Genomic DNA, 16,961 nt, shown 5'->3' on the forward strand with positions numbered 1-16,961 from the left:
TGAAAATTAATCTGTCTGAGTAAAAGTGAAAAAAAAAAAACATGAAGAAAAGTGAAGAGGGGACAAGAAAGTTGTCTCGTGTTTAGGGTTTTATTTAAGCTTGTTTGTATGCCACTTATTCTAATAAATATAGGATTGAAATTCTTAATTTTTAAGAATGAGTAAAAGGAGTGTGTTTTTCTAATGTGGAAAAAGTGATCTTATTATATATATATATATATATATATATATATATATATATGAGCTTGTGACATCCTAAAAATATAATGTTTTTTACAAAATGGAATGAAAAGAAATTAATTTTTTCTTAGTGCATATATGTTCGTGTATGTATGTCAATAATCACAATTCATAAATAAACAAAGATAAATTAACAAACCAAAATTTCAACATACAAAATATAATTAAAAGTACTAATATGATTAATAATTCATAATTATTTTAATTTTCACCCAAATATAATCATAACAAAAATCAAAATATCAATCACAATAATTTGATTTTATTTTAATCATATAGACCACTCATACCTCTATATAATTAGATTTCATTAGATACCAATTATGTATTTTCAATTATAATCATTAGATTTCATTTCAATTCACAATAACTTGATTTCATTTCAATCATATTAACTAAATATGGATTTATTGTTTTTCAAATTACTCATTAAGTATTCTCCTACCTAAATTCAAACATGTAATCCTGAGTGTCTACAACGAGACTCATTGTATGCAAACTCTCTCCTCCCCTTCTCAAAACCTAATATCTTAGTCTAAATGACTTAGATTATCAATGTATTAGAATATATGTTTTTTTTTTATATTTAATGTACTAATATACAACATCTCATACATGATCCCAAATGTATGACATCTCATAGAAGCTTTCATCATTCACATAGCACATTATTCACATGCAATGCATATCAATCACTCATACATTATCTAAGACCTCTCAAATTACATATATATCTCAATTTCATACACCTTCCATCATTCACAACAATCCATATTCTTTAAACATTGCACTATTCAATTGAACATATAAACTAATATTCATTTTATATTTATAAAAATAAATCATATATAATAAAATTCAATGAAAATACAATAAGAAAAGGAAGAGAAAGAGACATTGTTCAAAAAATCATTCGTGACTAAAATTTGTTCAAACATCATTCTTCAACTATTTCAATACAATCTCAACTATTCAAATTCATACTCATTAATCCATAATCAATTTCAATTTATCTAGCTTTATACCTTAGCATGCATAATCCAGTTTGATCCTATGTGATAATCGTTTATTTTCAAACGAACTTCGTACTACTTTAATTCAATGTGATGATTATTTATTTTTCAAAGTACTTCAAATTATTATTATATTCGTAAATTTTCAAATAACTTGACAAGACTTTATGATGTAAAAAATATATTTTATTAAATAATGTGTCTTATTCAAACCTTGTCCAACAAAATAAAACACACCTTAGAGACAACAATTGAACTAAAAAAAGTACATCATTCGTTTACCATGTTTCAACTATAGTATAAGTTGTACTATACTTTTTCGACTAGTCATAAAATCAAAGAATTTTCCGTTGCTTAATGTTGTTACATGTCAATTATTGTATCTTGCAGAATATCCTTGTTCTTCTGAAAAAATACTTTCCACGTATGTTTGAAATGTATTAACAAATGATGAGTCAATCTCAATATTGATGAAGTCGAGATGATACTTTGAATTTTAATGAGAACATGAGAAAAAAATTATAGAATATTAGTATAAAAATAAGTAAGAGAATTGATCATATAATTGATTTATATTTGTAACTTCTTAGACTAAATGTGAATATTTTAAAATATATTTAAAATAAATCAAATATATAATTTAGTAACCATTTATCATTTCATTAATTATAATCATATAGGATTCATATTCGATATAGACTAACACATTCTATTTGATTGAATTCTATTATAATTATTGTGTTGTGATATTTTTTTTAGATAAATTTAAGAACAGAAAAAGGGAGGGTGAACAACTAAGAAATTCCTAACATTGTTCAGTTCAAGTGAAGAAAAGGCCATGTTGTATGCATTCTCAATGGCTGTAATTATTGAGGCACGAATCCTAAATACAATGAATGGAATATTCCTTTCCAATCGTACAACAAAATGTTTTAAGAGTCAAAGCATATTATGAAAACAAACACACACATATATATATATATATATATGTGTGTGAAGGATTTAACAAAAATGCACTTCAGGGATGAAAAATTATAATACAATTCTTCAATCAATAATGATTAATTATTATTATTAGGGGAAATGGTCGAATCCGTAGGTTCACATTTTCTTACATAATTAAAATAATTGTTATATAATAATAAAATAAAGGAAAATTAGTTTGTAAAATAAAAAATTATCTCAAATAATAAGAGTAAAATTGTAAAAAGAATTTTGTCAAAAAAGCTGAGAAAATGACATGATACTTATGTATCAGTATAGATGTAATTAAAAATATTAACTTTTGTGACGATTCTTTTCAAATCATACTTAAAGTATTCTCAAATTAATTGGTTTTAAAAAAAAAGTTATGCTGCTAATTAATAGAATTAAACTTATAAAAGAAATCAAAATTACTTTAACAATGTAATTATCATTACTAAATTAAAATATTACTAAATTATTTTTTTTATAAAAAAATTAGTTGAAATGTTATATGACTATAAATTTAATTATAAATATTGCATTATTAAATAAAAACATGTGGAGACTTTTTTAAAAATCATATGAATACAAAAACATTTTTTCAACTTAGTTTTTATTTTTAAATTGCATATATTTTGCTGTGAGTAATACTCACATATAACCTCGATACATCAATTGGAAAATCTAGAATTAGATAGATTTATAATGTCTTTATCAAACATTTTGCTAATAAATAAGTGAAACAAAACCATAACTTATTGGATTTGTAAATATTTTATCATAACATATACATATATATGATTTAAATTAAATATTTTTTCCAAAATTAAACATGGTTTTACAAAAATATCAAATTGTTTAGTTATTTTATTTATTAGTATTCTATATTAATATCATTTGATCTATCTTGAATAAATGACACACAAATACATCATTTTAATTTTTTTTTTTATAAATTTATAAAGATTTTATTTAATTCCAATAAATTAGATTTTTCTTATTTTCTTAAATGTTAGAAAAATTGTTCTTCATGTTTTATACATTTGTGGTAAATGAAAATAAATAATATAATATTTAAGTATTCTGGATCAAAATAATAGTTTATACAAGTTAACTGAGTAAAATAATATTTGTCAAAGAAACTGATGGAGATGATATTTTATACAAATTAACTTGGTAAAATAATAGTGATTTTTGTATTATAATAAAAAATAAATTATCTAAGAAAGTCTTGTTATGTTTATCCTTAAGAAGAATAGTCATAGTTAAAATATATTTATTGCATTAGAACTTTGTTTTAAGAAGAATGACATTGAGAATAAGATAAAAAAAAAGAGTAAATAAGATGAGGGTTTAATTGTTTATCACAAATAGAAAAGAAAGAAATAGTAAAATAACATAAATAATATATTTTTTAAATGACATAATTGTTCCTTAGTCGAAGGAGACATAACAAAGGAAATACAAATATTAAAAATAAATATAACATGAAAATACTATATATATATATATATATTTGTAATTATTTATTCATTTATAGTGAATATATATACTATATAATAAAAAAAATATGTGAAAAAAGAGAAATTAAAAAAATGTATTTAAAAAATAGTTATTTATTGTATTTTTTATGCTTATTTATTCTAATATCTCACATAGAATAACAAGTTTACTTTTATCTAATAGTATTTAAATATTCTCCACTCTCTTTATTATTGTTTTGTTTGAAATATATAGAGAAAAATCATCTTCGATATTATATCGTGTTTCCTTTCCTCTGTTGTTTTCTATTTTTCAAGAGAAGGATTCTTAATAAGCATTTTTTCTTCTTCTACTTACAGATGTTACTTTTTGTCAATAATTTTTTTTTATTCTTTGCTTTAAATGCTTGTAAAACTGTTCTTAATGATTTGTGTATTGACAATACCATGATTTCGTTTCTGGTCGGACGATTGAACTACACACGTCCGTCGGAATTGAACTACACACGTCCGTCGGGCTGATCGATATTTTTGGTCCAATTACGCTTCATTAAAGTCAGTAAAACTAAATCATCTAAATATGATTCATTTTACTAATCTGACCTAACAAAGTAAGTCCATTAAAATAATATAAATAACATACATTTCAAAATGTAAGTATATCATTAATTAGTGTACTCTGACATCTTAATGCCGAACTCCCTTTGCTGACTTGAGTATTAGAGTATCTTCTGCAGGTACCCCATTCAATGTTTTCCAGAAGATTGAGTAACTGAAACTCGAAGAAGTAACTGAAACTCAAAGAAGTAACAAGAAAGGTGAAATATAGATCGACCGTCCAATAAGAAGAAGAAATACGAGTTTCTCAATACTTCTGTAAGTCCATTTCCCTAGTAAAAACAAATTGTTTATTTATGATAAGATGAAAACAAATAATAAATATATTAAAGGAAAAAATATAGTAAAAAGATATAAATATATTTCTGAATATTATTATTCGGAACAAACAAATAAAACAAATTCTGTTAAAATAAATATTATTTCACAGTTGTTATTATTACCTTCATCAATAAAGTTTGAATAGGAATCTTATATTTCAAAAGATTGATACCTTTTACAATTTTAAAAGGCTGGCACCATTTTAAATGGAAAAACACTTTATTACTTGAAAAAGTTATTTAAAACGAAAACATAAAATAAAAAGAGTAAAATTACTGAGTTAGGTGTGAAAAAATATTATTTTATGTCTCATTACTTCTTTCATGTAAATAAAAAAAGTTGGGTGAAATTATACTCTAAAGATAACAATAATCCAATGAAAAAGTGATGAAAACTTAACTAGTAAGTATGAGGACAAATAAAGTAAAAACGAACAAATAAAAGGAGAAATATTATTTAAATTTGATATATCTAAATGAATATATTATGTTGATGTTATAAGTAACAGTATATTATTTAAATTTGTAAATTGAAGAAGATATTATATTGATAAATAAAGAAGGAAATGATTTAGAAATAAAAATAGTAAAAAAAGGTGGAGTGAAAATGGCCTAAAAAAAAGAGTAACGAAAAAGAAGGTGGGTAACACGACGACGCATTGCTCTAGGCCATCAAAAAAATGCCCAATGCTGCTTTCCCAATTGGAAGGAAGAATGCACCCCTCATCCGCGCGTGAGGAAATCCAAATGCACGCGCCCACGCTCCCAAACGAAACGAAACCAACAAACACACAAACGCACGCTAATGTTGGGCTCCTTCATCATCCTTCTCACTCCCAACCAACGCATTCTACGCTCTCCTAATCTTCTCCCGTTTCCTCTTCTTTGCATGTCATCGGAGCTCCGGCTCCACTAGCGGAGCCCCGGCTTCAGTTCAAACCCAACCACAAATCTAAGCACAACTCCATTTTCTTTTTTTTCGAGATCTCAAAATGTCCAAACCCTGGGGCAACATCGGAGCTTGGGCAGCGGATTCCGAGCGGGCCGAGGCCGAGGAGCGCGAGGCCCAGGATGCGGCTGCGGCCGCCGAGACGCAAAACTTCCCCAGCCTCAAGGAGTCCGTCAACTCCAAGCCCAAGAAGAAGAAGGGCACCACCATCACGCTCTCTGAGTTCAACCGAGGCGGTTTCGCCTCTGCCGGCGAGCACCAGGGCCTCACGCGCGACGAGATGATGGCGCTTCCTACCGGTCCCAAGGAGCGCTCCGCCGAGGAAATGCAGTTCAACCGCCTCGGCGGCGGTTTCTCTTCCTATGACCGCTCCGGAGGTCGCTCGCGCGACCGCGACGGCGGAAACAACGACGGCTCTTGGGGAGGCGGTGGGAGAAGATCCTACGGCGGATTCGACGAGGAACGCAGGGGTCCGAATCCTAGGGTTTCGGAACTCGATCAGCCTTCCAGGGCTGATGAGGTCGACAATTGGGCGTCCGTGAAGAAATCTGTCCCCGCGTATGATTCTGGCCGGCAAAATCGCTATGCTGGAGGTGGTGGTGGTTTTGGCACCGGTGGCGGCGGTGGCGGAGGCGGTTTTGGTGGCGGAGGTGGCGGTGGTGGTTTCGGTGGTGGAGGTGGCGGTGGCGGTTTTGGTGGTGGAGGTGGCGGTGGTTTTGGTGGTGCGTCTAGGTCTGATGGTGTGGATAATTGGGCGGTTGGTAAGAAGCCTGTTCCTGTTAGATCTTCCAATTTTGGTTCAGGTTTTCGTGATTCCGGCGTGGAGCCTGATCGTTGGTCGAGAGGTGGTCCACCGCGTGAGACGGAGCGGATGGAGCGGCCGAGGCTGGTATTGGATCCGCCGAGGGTCGATGGTTCGGTGAATGAGGCTCCTGTGAAGGCGACAAATAAGGGCAATCCGTTCGGCGCGGCGAGGCCCAGGGAGGAGGTGTTGGCTGAGAAGGGATTGGATTGGAAGAAGATGGATTCAGAGATTGAGGCGAAGAAGACGAGCCGGCCCACGAGTTCTCACTCTAGCAGGCCTTCCAGTGCTCAGTCCAATCGCTCTGAGGGTCCCGGGTTGCAGGGGGTCGATGCTGTGCCGAAATCGAGACCCAAGTTGAATCCGTTTGGGGATGCCAAGCCCAGGGAGGTTCTGTTGGGCGAGCGAGGCATGGATTGGAGGAAAATTGATCTTGATTTGGAGCATCGCTCTGTTGACAGGTTTTGTTTTGTTTCTTGGTTAATTTATGCTTTTTTCTTTCATCTGTTCTTTGATCCATTGTCTCAACTTGTAAATGTTGCCGTGTTTTTACTTGGGATTGATAGCTGTCTTAGATTGGTCTTTATGTTTTTCTTTGTCGCGTCTGGTGGTCATCCATGATTCTCATGCATTATTCAACAGTTGCAAGTAACTATCATAAAGAGCTTTCGTCCCCATGTGTTTTTATTGTGCATTGTTGTGGTGTGTTGAGTGGGTTTGCTTTTTGGCTACATTTACGGATTAGGTAAATTTTTTACTGTATTTTATCATGTCTTTATTCAGTTTTTCGTGTAAAAACGGTCAGCCTTTCGGGTTTTTAAAGTTAGCATTAGTTGTTGTGCAGGATGGGCTATCTTGCTCAACGATTCTTCATTATTCCCCTAAATTTTTTATGTTGAGATGGTAATTTTTAGTACGATAACTGTGTTCATGGCACTGAATGAAGGTGATTATTGTTTTTAACTATTATGTCCATATCTCATTCTTTAAGAGTGATGCCTGATATTTTTTATCAAAAACATTTGACCTAGTTTGTCTCTAAACTGGCTCATTGGAGAGGTTGTCAATGCTCAATATAGTTTGCAGATAGGTTATATATTGTGGTGAAACATACTATTATTAATTCTTACCATAGTACCACGTGGCAATGTTGTCAGGATTTCGAGTATACTTGATAACTTGCTCGAGCTTGCAAGCTTGGTGTTGCAGAGCTGAGAATCTGCAACTGTTGCGGGATTGCAATTTTGCTTGCGAGATTGTGCATCACATTGATCCCTAAGGGTTTGTTTGCTATGGTTTTTATTACCCTATTAAAAACATGTGTTTGGGTGTTGTAGGCTGGGTTCATAATGACCCAATTCAAAAATTAGAAACGTAACCCTTTGCTCTAGGGTTCCCTAAACCTGAATCAGAATCAGAAACATCTCCGCTTTGTGATAGCGACGAGCTTTGTTGCTTGACTCCATTTGAAGCTGCTGGCTCTGGTGGTCTATCACCATCGCCAGTCATTCTGGATACTGACCTTACCTGTTGTGCCTGTTGTTTGGTGTTTTCTGGATGTGTTGTGTTCTTTCTTCTTCATGTTCTTTTCTGTTTTGGAAGAACTAGGAGTATTCTGTTATTTTTTCTTGTCTATATTATTTTTAGTGTATATGCATGTCTAGAAGTATATTTTATTCTCCCAATTGGTCCACTATTGATCCTTGAGTTTGACAGCAATGCCACCTGTCTTTAGGTGGGTTGGGTCTTTAGACAATAGTATAAAAGTTAATAATATTGTTTTCAAACCAATTTTTCAGATTGGAGTTCAAAATGCTTATAATATTATTTTGTCATTTAAATTTCAGACAATCAGACATAAATGGTTGTTTTATCTAAATGTTGATGGTTTTTGATTTTTGATTTCAACATAAATCTAAATATTGAAGGAATACTAACAGCCTCATCTTGTCCAAATTAATCAACACAAGTACACAACCTAAACAATCATAGCTTGCAATTTAAGGGTGGCTGTTATGGAAGTGTGTGCTTTTAGCTGTTGAATGGTATTACTTTGATTTATTTTTCACACCCATGCAGTTATTTAAATCTCCAAGTTTTGGTTGTGCATGACTCGCCAACAGCAGACGATTGCAAGCAATGAGGTTTGGGAAATTTTTTGGTTGGGTAAGATGAATTGCCTGTAGTGTACAGAGGAAGAGATCTAGAACTTCATTCCATTTGTGCCATACATTGGATTCTGGATGTGTTAGGGGAGAAGATGGACAAGCAAATTTTTGTACATGCCTTGAATTGAAAGAATGTTTTGAGCTTGGGTTGTAGCTGTATATCTCTAGATTATAATTCCAACAGCCAGGGGCTTCTGAAACATTTTATCCATTGCATTCCCCTGAACTTTTTTGTGGCTGTGTGCCTTGAGATCCAATTCAATGGATTGGCTGGGGAAATATGAAATATGGTTTGTTGTTAGTAGCTATTATGTGGGCTCTGGCAGTTTAGAGTAACGGTATGGGGAGTGAGCAATTGGTTTGGAAGCTAGTTTGCAGAGTGTGCCCATTTAGTTGTGCACTAGGTACGAGTAAAGGAAGTCAGGCAATAGAACAGAGGTGATGATGTTCTTGGATAAGTAGGCACTAGACAACCTGAGATCCAGAATGTTGATAACATCAAAGAGACAGTTGTGGTAGCACCTAATGTAGAAAAATTGGTAGAATCTTGCGTTATGTTGTTTGGGCTTGTGTGGAGAAGACTTACAGAAGGCCCGATTAGCAGAGTAGAATTGATTAAGGGAGTCTAATCTCCAGAAAGTAAAGGAAACTGAGATAAACTATATGAGAAACCATTAAGAAGGATTTATAGGTCAATGGTTTGTCTATAAAGACATGATTTAGTATGGAACATTGTTATCATTTTATCCATGTAACTGTTACACACCTAGTGGGGATAAAAGGCTTGATTGGTGTTGTATTAAGCTCTTGTTATGCAGAGTTGAGATTGTACTTGCAGTACTAGTACTTATTCAAGTTATTGGTATAAATATTACATTATACTTTCATTTGGTTACTACTAAAGTTTTCTTTCAGTCTTTTCTAACTTTTAATGTATAATTATGACGTGATTCGTCATACTTAAGGATAATGAGCTGTCCTTTAATCTCTGTTGAGCATGTCAAAATTATGTTTCTTTTAAATTTCTAATCATTGTTGTGAGAAGGGTGTGTCCTAAACACAGCTGAATCTCCATTGGCTGGTGACCTACTGTTCAAGTGACCATGGGGTTGGTGTGGTAGCAAGAGTTTGCAAGTCACTGTTGGTCAGCCTGATGTGATGTGCTGGCTGTTTTTCTGGGTGCACAGTAGTTCCCATGCACTCTGTTATTAAACTCTGACCTGAGTCCCTTCCTTGGGGGTGTTGATGTTGATAGTTAAAGACATCAGTTTGCCTCCTCCAGCTTTGTTTTCTTCTGACTTTGTTTCAAAACTGTGATTTGTTCCCATTTTATGTTTTTAATTCTGCTTCTTTCATATCTGTTCTGCTTATGGGTGGCATTTACCTCTTTATTTGTAGCTTTTTTTCCTTTTTGTGGTTAGAACCCTTGATTTCTTTTTCTTTAATTAGTTTGCCTCAGTTTGTCACTCTGGTGTGTTTGATTGTTTTTATGCTTGCGTTTGGCTGCCGTTGTCACCACTTTTTGGTCTCTGGATTTCGTTATGCTTGGCTGGACTTCTCTGATTTTGGACTTATTAGGGACTGTTTGGGTGAGTTTCTCCATAAGCCTCTTCTGGAAGAGAAAAAAGAAGAAAAATTGAATTTAGTTTTCCCATAAGCTAAAATTAGCTTATGCATTAGGCTAATTTGTAGTTCTCCCTTCTCTTAATATTTTTTTAACTGGTGAACAAGTTATTTTTAGCTAATGGAGAAGTAATTTTATTTTAAGAAGTGCTTATGGAGAAATTTGTCCAAACATGCCCTTACATGTTGTTTGGGGCTTTGGGGTATTTTGATTACTGGGTGGTATGAAAGTACTGTCTTTAGATATCAGTTTGCATGTCAAGGGGGACCCTTAAATGAGAAAATCAAAGGCTTCTAGTAGCTGTCTACGTAGGACATGGTCAATAGTTTGATATTCAGGTCTAGTAACCTAAATTCTTCAAGTGAAATGGATTGTGTTATTTTTCGTTTTCCCATGATTTTGCTATTTGTAACAGGCTTAACTGGTTAAGCTCGAAGGAAGGAGAGTGTTAGAGTCTTAGGATTAATAAAGTTATTTGCCTTGGGCTTGTAGTTACTAAGTACTAGACACATTGTTTAAGTACAAGTAGAAGTAGATTGTGGTATTGTCTTGCAGCTATCCCATCAATTTCAGTATATTAGTTATCTTTCTATCAACTTTTCCTCTTCCTTACCTAAACCTTTTAATTCAGAAAGGTGGACTTGCTGTCTTAAATCTCATTCTTCTCCTTATTTATTGTTCACCTTGCTTGGTTACGCACAGCGTTGCTACCTACTTTAGTGTAACCAATTAGGTCATGCTTTATATGTGAGTTGTTGTCTTTTGAAATATTCATTTTCCTTATTGACTCATCTGTTAACATTTCAGGCCTGAGACAATGGAGGAAAAACTATTAAAAGAAGAAATTGATAATTTGAAGAAGGAACTTGAGAAGGAGTCTCCAATAAATTCAAACAAGGAATCTGGGGATGAGGCTGACCAAACCAGTACAAATGGAATATTACAACAGAAAGAAAAGGAGCTGGAACTTCTTGTCCGTGATTTGGATGATAAAGTACGGTTTGGACAGAAAGCCGTTGAGAGGCCAGGTTCGTCAGCAGGAAGGTCTTCTGGTTATTCTGATCGGCCACCTTCTAGATCTGGTTCATTTGAGGATTCTAGAAGTGTAGAATATACAGATAGACCCCGATCAGGTGGTACAGGTACAGGAGATGCGTGGACCCGTCCTAGTGGTGATGACAGAAGACAGTTTCAAGGTAGCCGGGAAAAGGGGTGGTTTTCTGGCAGCAGAGATTTGAATAGGTGAGAAATACACAATTCTGTATTTGCAGTGTTATCTCATAATTCTTACCACCTCTGGTAATAGTTGTGGTGTGGCTTTGAATTCAATTTTTGTTTTTGCCTTGTATTTTTTGGCGGATGTAGTTTTTAAATGTTGGGAAGTATTTGATAATGCTGATATTTGTTGTTTTCTTACAGGTCAAATTCAAGAGAGAGATGGTGAACAGCAGTTTTGAGTGGATTAAGAGTTATCTTCAACTTTTGATGACCAGAACCTAATACTATTTTATTACTTGTCTTTTCTAATCGTTTTGTTCATTTTACTCCAGGCATTTGGAGCAACAATCATTGAGTACTGGCACAAACTTTTGCCTAATCTGTTATTGCATCTCGAAACATTGTAAATTTGTTTTTCCTCTTTATGTTAATTTTTTGGGTGTCTGGATGAAGGCAGAAAGCCTGTAATTTTATTAGGACTAAATTTTTATCGAGGATTATTGAACTTCCTAGTTAATGTTAATGTGATATTGTTCAGATATTAAATTATATTCCTTTCAATTTTGCATCTGCTCCATTGCCAAATTTAGTGCTTCAAAACATCATCAGTAGTTTCAAGCAGCTTTCCTCTGTAGCTGTGAAGGGTGGTCAAAATTTAGTATCCTATATATGCTTCAAAGTTATTCTCATCCCATTATGTATGTATGCAAAGGCAAGTCCTTAAGCTTGGATCAGAAACTTTTACAGACTAATTCTTTTTAGAAATATTTTAAATGGTTTTTGCTGAGAATTTAATAATTTCATATTAAAATTTTGAAATCGTGAAAATTTTGATCATTTAAAATTGTAGAATTTCATATTCTATAAAAGAAAATATTTGAAATTTCTTATCATCCTCTCTGAAACCTGTCTTCCCTACCCTTCACGTGTTCATTTAAATCTCTCAATCTTCTTCTCAAATGAAAGAGTTTGCCAAAGTAGTTCATTTAATATTAATAAATAAATAAATATGAATTTGATTTAAATTTTGATAGACTCTATTTTTAAAAAATTAACGAGAATTATGTTTTATCTGATAAATATTTTAAAAAGTGAATTAGTAGCATAAAAATAAATATATATTCCAAACGAAATACGAAGAATTGATATTACTTATTGAGAGTTCAATTAATTAGTATTTTATTAAATATTGCTTTAAAAATGTTAAGAAAGTTATAGGAGCAATATTTTAAAAATGAATTTAAAAGAAATGGTTTTATATAAATATTGTAAAAATATTTCAAGCGTAGATATAATTTAACATTTACGAAGATTTTAAATGGAATTTTTTAATTAATTAAAAAGTAACAAATATTATTCATATAATATAATTTTTTATCTGTAACGGTTATTATAACGTGAAATAAATAACGTTCATGTGAGACAACAAAAAAAAAACGAAGAAATATTGTTTTATAAATTGTTGTACAAATAAAATTAGAATAGCTCTTTTGAGGACGAATTATACTGATTAATTAGTGCAAAATTACTCACAAAAATATTGCGAGTGTATAAATTAAGCCTATTCTTATTTTTTTTTCAAAAAAATAATTATTACATTTTTCAATAAAATAAAATTTTAATATATATTGATCACATTTATTTTATTGCTCCAAAATTAATTTAATTTAGAGTTTTCATTATAATTATGGTCGTGATCTACAAAATAAGTAAATTGCTAACAACATATTACCCGTATTTCCCAATAACTATGTTTTAAGGTTCAGTAACATTATACCGTTTTAAAAACAATTTTTTATTATAATAACTTGACCTCTGTATCTGTGTCTGTTTTCTTTTTCATATTATCTTCTTCTTAATAATTAATGAATAAAGTATAGTTAATGACCAAAAAATTATTAATAATAAATAAAATCATATTTCTTTCTTCGAGATACAATGTTAAATTACTATTTTTAATGTAAAGTTAATACTTAGATTTTAATGTAATTAATTAGTTAAATTATAGGAATTTTTTTACCTATCTTTCCTAAAATTATATTAAGCAACACTCATGCCTTCTTTCCTTTTTAAATAGACATCTCTTTTATATTCATAATTAAATGACACTCACCTTCTTTGTTATTTTTAAATATACATCCACTTTTTTTTTTTAATAAATGATACTCAACCTTCTTATAATTTTAATAAAATAATGTTCACCTCCTTTATTCTTTATTTTTTAAATTATTCAACTTTTATAAAAACATTCTTAAAGTAATATCAATTTCAAAAGTAGAGGAAATGTGTCATTTGTTAAATTTTATTGAAGAACTACACGAAGAACATTTTTTTGTTCCTTCTTTGTTTTAACATTTAGAAGAAGGCACACTAATAAAATCAGTAAATTTTAATAAAATATTTTAATTTTGTTTTTGCACTGTCAGAATAAAAAAAGCATTAAAATTGATGACTTTGTTTGTGCCAAATTGGGGAATGCAAAAATATCTGAATTGAATGAAGTGATATGTGAGAGTGAGAGGGTTTCTTAACGAAAACCATGTCAGTGAAATTGATACAATTTGTGAGATGGCTTGTGATTTCAACAACACTAATGCAGAGTACTGTGATTGGTGGAAGAGAAACCAATTTCAGAGCCATTTTCAACTTCGGAGACTCCAATTCTGACACCGGCGGTCTCTCGGCGGCGTTCGGACAAGCTCCTCCTCCCAACGGAATCACTTTTTTCCACTCTCCAAACGGACGATTCTCCGATGGCCGCCTCATAATCGATTTTATAGGTAAGAAAAAGTAGCAATTAGATCTGTTCTTTACTGAAGCATCATCGCATGAACGTTTGATGAAAAGGAATTTGAACAGCCAAGAGCTTCGGCTTGCCTTATCTGAATGCTTACTTGGACTCGGTGGGGTCCAATTTCAGCCACGGAGCGAATTTCGCCACCGCCGGATCCACCGTCAGACCTCAGAACACAACCAAGTCTCAGAGCGGATACAGTCCCATTTCCCTAGATGTGCAGTTCCAGCAATTCCGTGATTTCAAAACCAGGTCCAAATTCGTCCGCGAACGAGGTACAGTACACATCACTTCTACATGTTGCATATGCAATTGTAAATTCAAATCCCAATATCACAAATTAGCTAGCTCCAAAGTTCTCCGTATTCAAATTGAAACTCCTAATTTTTTTATACCAACATTTAATCATTATCGTAACATATTACTCTTTATGATTCTCGATAGTTTGGAAATTAAATTCATATATTTGGCAAAATTCACGTAAATTTCATCTGGTGAGAAAATTAGATAAATTGTGTTGAATATATAATGTAGTGGGAACATTTTCTAATAACAATAATGTCTCCTTGGAAAAGACTTGGGTTGGATTTCTGCTCTTGTTGTTAACTATTCCTTAGCTAAGTTCAACTAAAGGGAGAAAATTATGATTAAAATGGGAGAAACTAAAAAAGGATGCTAAATGATAAACTATTTTAATGTGATACAGGAGGGGTGTTTAAGGAGTTATTGCCCAAGGAGGAGTATTTTTCTGGGGCTCTATATACCTTTGATATTGGCCAAAATGATCTCACAGCTGGCTACAAACTCAACTTCACCACAGAACAAGTCAAGGCCTATATTCCTGATGTATTGGGCCAGTTCTCCAGAGTTATAAAGGTCAGTTATGTACTTACCTTGTATTTTTTGGATTCTCTAACTTTTCAAAGAGATAATTAGTGTAATGTAAAAAGAGTGTGACTATAATATTTATTAAACAATTAAGGAATCTAAGTGTAAGAATTAAATAGCCAAGAGTGTTTGCAAAATTTAAGAGAACCTTAGAACTTTATTATTTATTTTCCTTTCTAGAAATCCAGAGAATTCTGTTCAAACATCTCTTGTTATAATTTGATGTGGTGCATGTAATTTACTGAAGCACTGCATTATGATTAATCAAATGAAGTAGGGTGTGCATGGGGAAGGTGGAAGGACATTTTGGATACACAACACAGGCCCTTTGGGATGCTTGCCATACATGCTGGATCGCTATCCCATGAGCCCAGCCCAAATGGACGAGTTTGGGTGTGCCAAACCATTCAATGAGGTGGCCCAATATTTTAATAAAAGATTAAAAGAAAGTGTTGAGAAACTGAGGGAAGAATTGCCAGATGCTAAAATCACCTATGTTGATGTGTATAGGGTAAAGTACAGGCTCATCAGCCATGCCCAGAAATATGGTATGGTTTTTAATTTCTCTTTCATTGTTGTTGCGTATTTAAACTATGAAAATGTAGTGAAATAATAGTGTAGAATTTTGGAATGAAAAGGTTTTGAGAAGGGGTTGATAGCATGCTGTGGACACGGTGGGAAATACAACTTCAATAATAGAGAGAGATGTGGAGCAAGCAAGCGAATGAATGGGAGAGAGGTTGTGATAGCCAAAGCTTGCAAAGATGCAAGTGTGAGGATCATCTGGGATGGTATCCATTACACCGAAGCTGCCAATAATTGGATCTTCCTGCAAATACTCAACGGCTCGTTTTCAGATCCACCTACGTCATTAGGAGATACAAATTCACGTTCTTGAAATACTGGATTTTGATCTGTGTGCTTCAACTAGCAGGTTTTACCAAGTGTTTGATGAATCCTGCTCACAAATTTTATTCATCTTTCATATATAATTTTTACGACAGTGTAACATGTTAATTAGGATTATGTGTTAACACACTCTGTTAATGTATTAGAGACTACAAAACTAAGAATCTAGTGGAGAAATATGTTAAATGAAAAATAAGATCCTTTCAAATGTTTGAATTTTATTTCTTATATTTATCTTATATATGTAATACAGGTGCTAATTTGTAAATAAAATAATCTTAAAAATAAAAATAAAAGTATTTCAAGTAAAATATTATAATAGAATGTAAACTTTTTGTTGAGAATGAATTTTGTAAAATTAAATTATCTTTAAAGTTCACTTTATGATATCATAATTTTATAAAGTTTATAATAACATGAGTTAAATTTAAAGTCGTAAAATCTACTTTTAATAGATATCATACATAACTCGTGAATGTCAATCAATTAAATAAATAATAAAAATGCATAAAAATATTTAAATGTCACAATGAATATAATTTAAGTCTAAAAAATTCCAACTAAAAGTTAAATCATTTGAAGTTAGGTTTTACTATATTTGATATTTTTCAGTTAAAAAAATATCAACCAACTTCAGTTAATATATATATATATATATATTTACTTTCTATAAACAACATTTCACAATTTTAGAAAATTTAAATATATCGAATTTAAAATATTTTATTTTAAGCTTTTAATATTTCAAATATTTCATTTGAATAAACATTCAAATTTATTTAATTTTTTTACTATCTTATTTAAAAGAGTATTATTAAATAAACATTACTTTATTATTAAACAATATTTAATGATTTAAAATTATCACTGGCAGTTTTCAATTAAGGTTGAACAAAGTTGTTCTTTCTGACAAAATTCGTTAAAATTTTACACTTGAGTAAACAATTTCTTTTCTTCATTAACATTTGAGG

General features: G+C 31.9%; 2 protein-coding genes across 5 annotated transcripts; both read left to right on the forward strand.

The window, feature by feature from the left end:
* The first annotated feature begins 5,174 nt into the window (after positions 1-5,174).
* Positions 5,175-11,967, forward strand: EIF4B2 (eukaryotic initiation factor 4B2). Its single transcript, XM_068614302.2, has 3 exons — positions 5,175-6,850; positions 10,989-11,423; positions 11,601-11,967. Exons 1-3 carry the CDS (start codon positions 5,631-5,633, stop codon positions 11,623-11,625), a joined length of 1,680 nt encoding a protein of 559 aa, XP_068470403.1. The 5' UTR covers positions 5,175-5,630; the 3' UTR covers positions 11,626-11,967.
* Positions 11,968-13,851: 1,884 nt separating this feature from the next.
* On the forward strand, positions 13,852-16,198 carry LOC137812359 (GDSL-like Lipase/Acylhydrolase superfamily protein). 4 transcript variants are annotated; one of them, XM_068614304.2, is made up of 5 exons: positions 13,852-14,179; positions 14,259-14,468; positions 14,900-15,069; positions 15,359-15,629; positions 15,703-16,198. In XM_068614304.2, exons 1-5 carry the CDS (start codon positions 13,939-13,941, stop codon positions 15,735-15,737), a joined length of 927 nt encoding a protein of 308 aa, XP_068470405.1. In that variant the 5' UTR covers positions 13,852-13,938; the 3' UTR covers positions 15,738-16,198. The 4 variants fall into 4 exon arrangements, 2 of the variants coding, with proteins under 2 accessions (XP_068470405.1, XP_068470404.1); XR_016518808.1 differs by having other exon boundaries at positions 13,853-14,179; positions 15,356-15,629; XR_016518807.1 differs by having other exon boundaries at positions 13,853-14,179; positions 15,356-15,629; positions 15,720-16,198.
* Positions 16,199-16,961: the final 763 nt, after the last annotated feature.

This window comes from Phaseolus vulgaris, chromosome 2 (assembly GCF_051622355.1).
Source record: "Phaseolus vulgaris cultivar YP4 chromosome 2, ASM5162235v1, whole genome shotgun sequence".
In the NCBI taxonomy this organism is placed as follows: domain Eukaryota; kingdom Viridiplantae; phylum Streptophyta; class Magnoliopsida; order Fabales; family Fabaceae; genus Phaseolus; species Phaseolus vulgaris.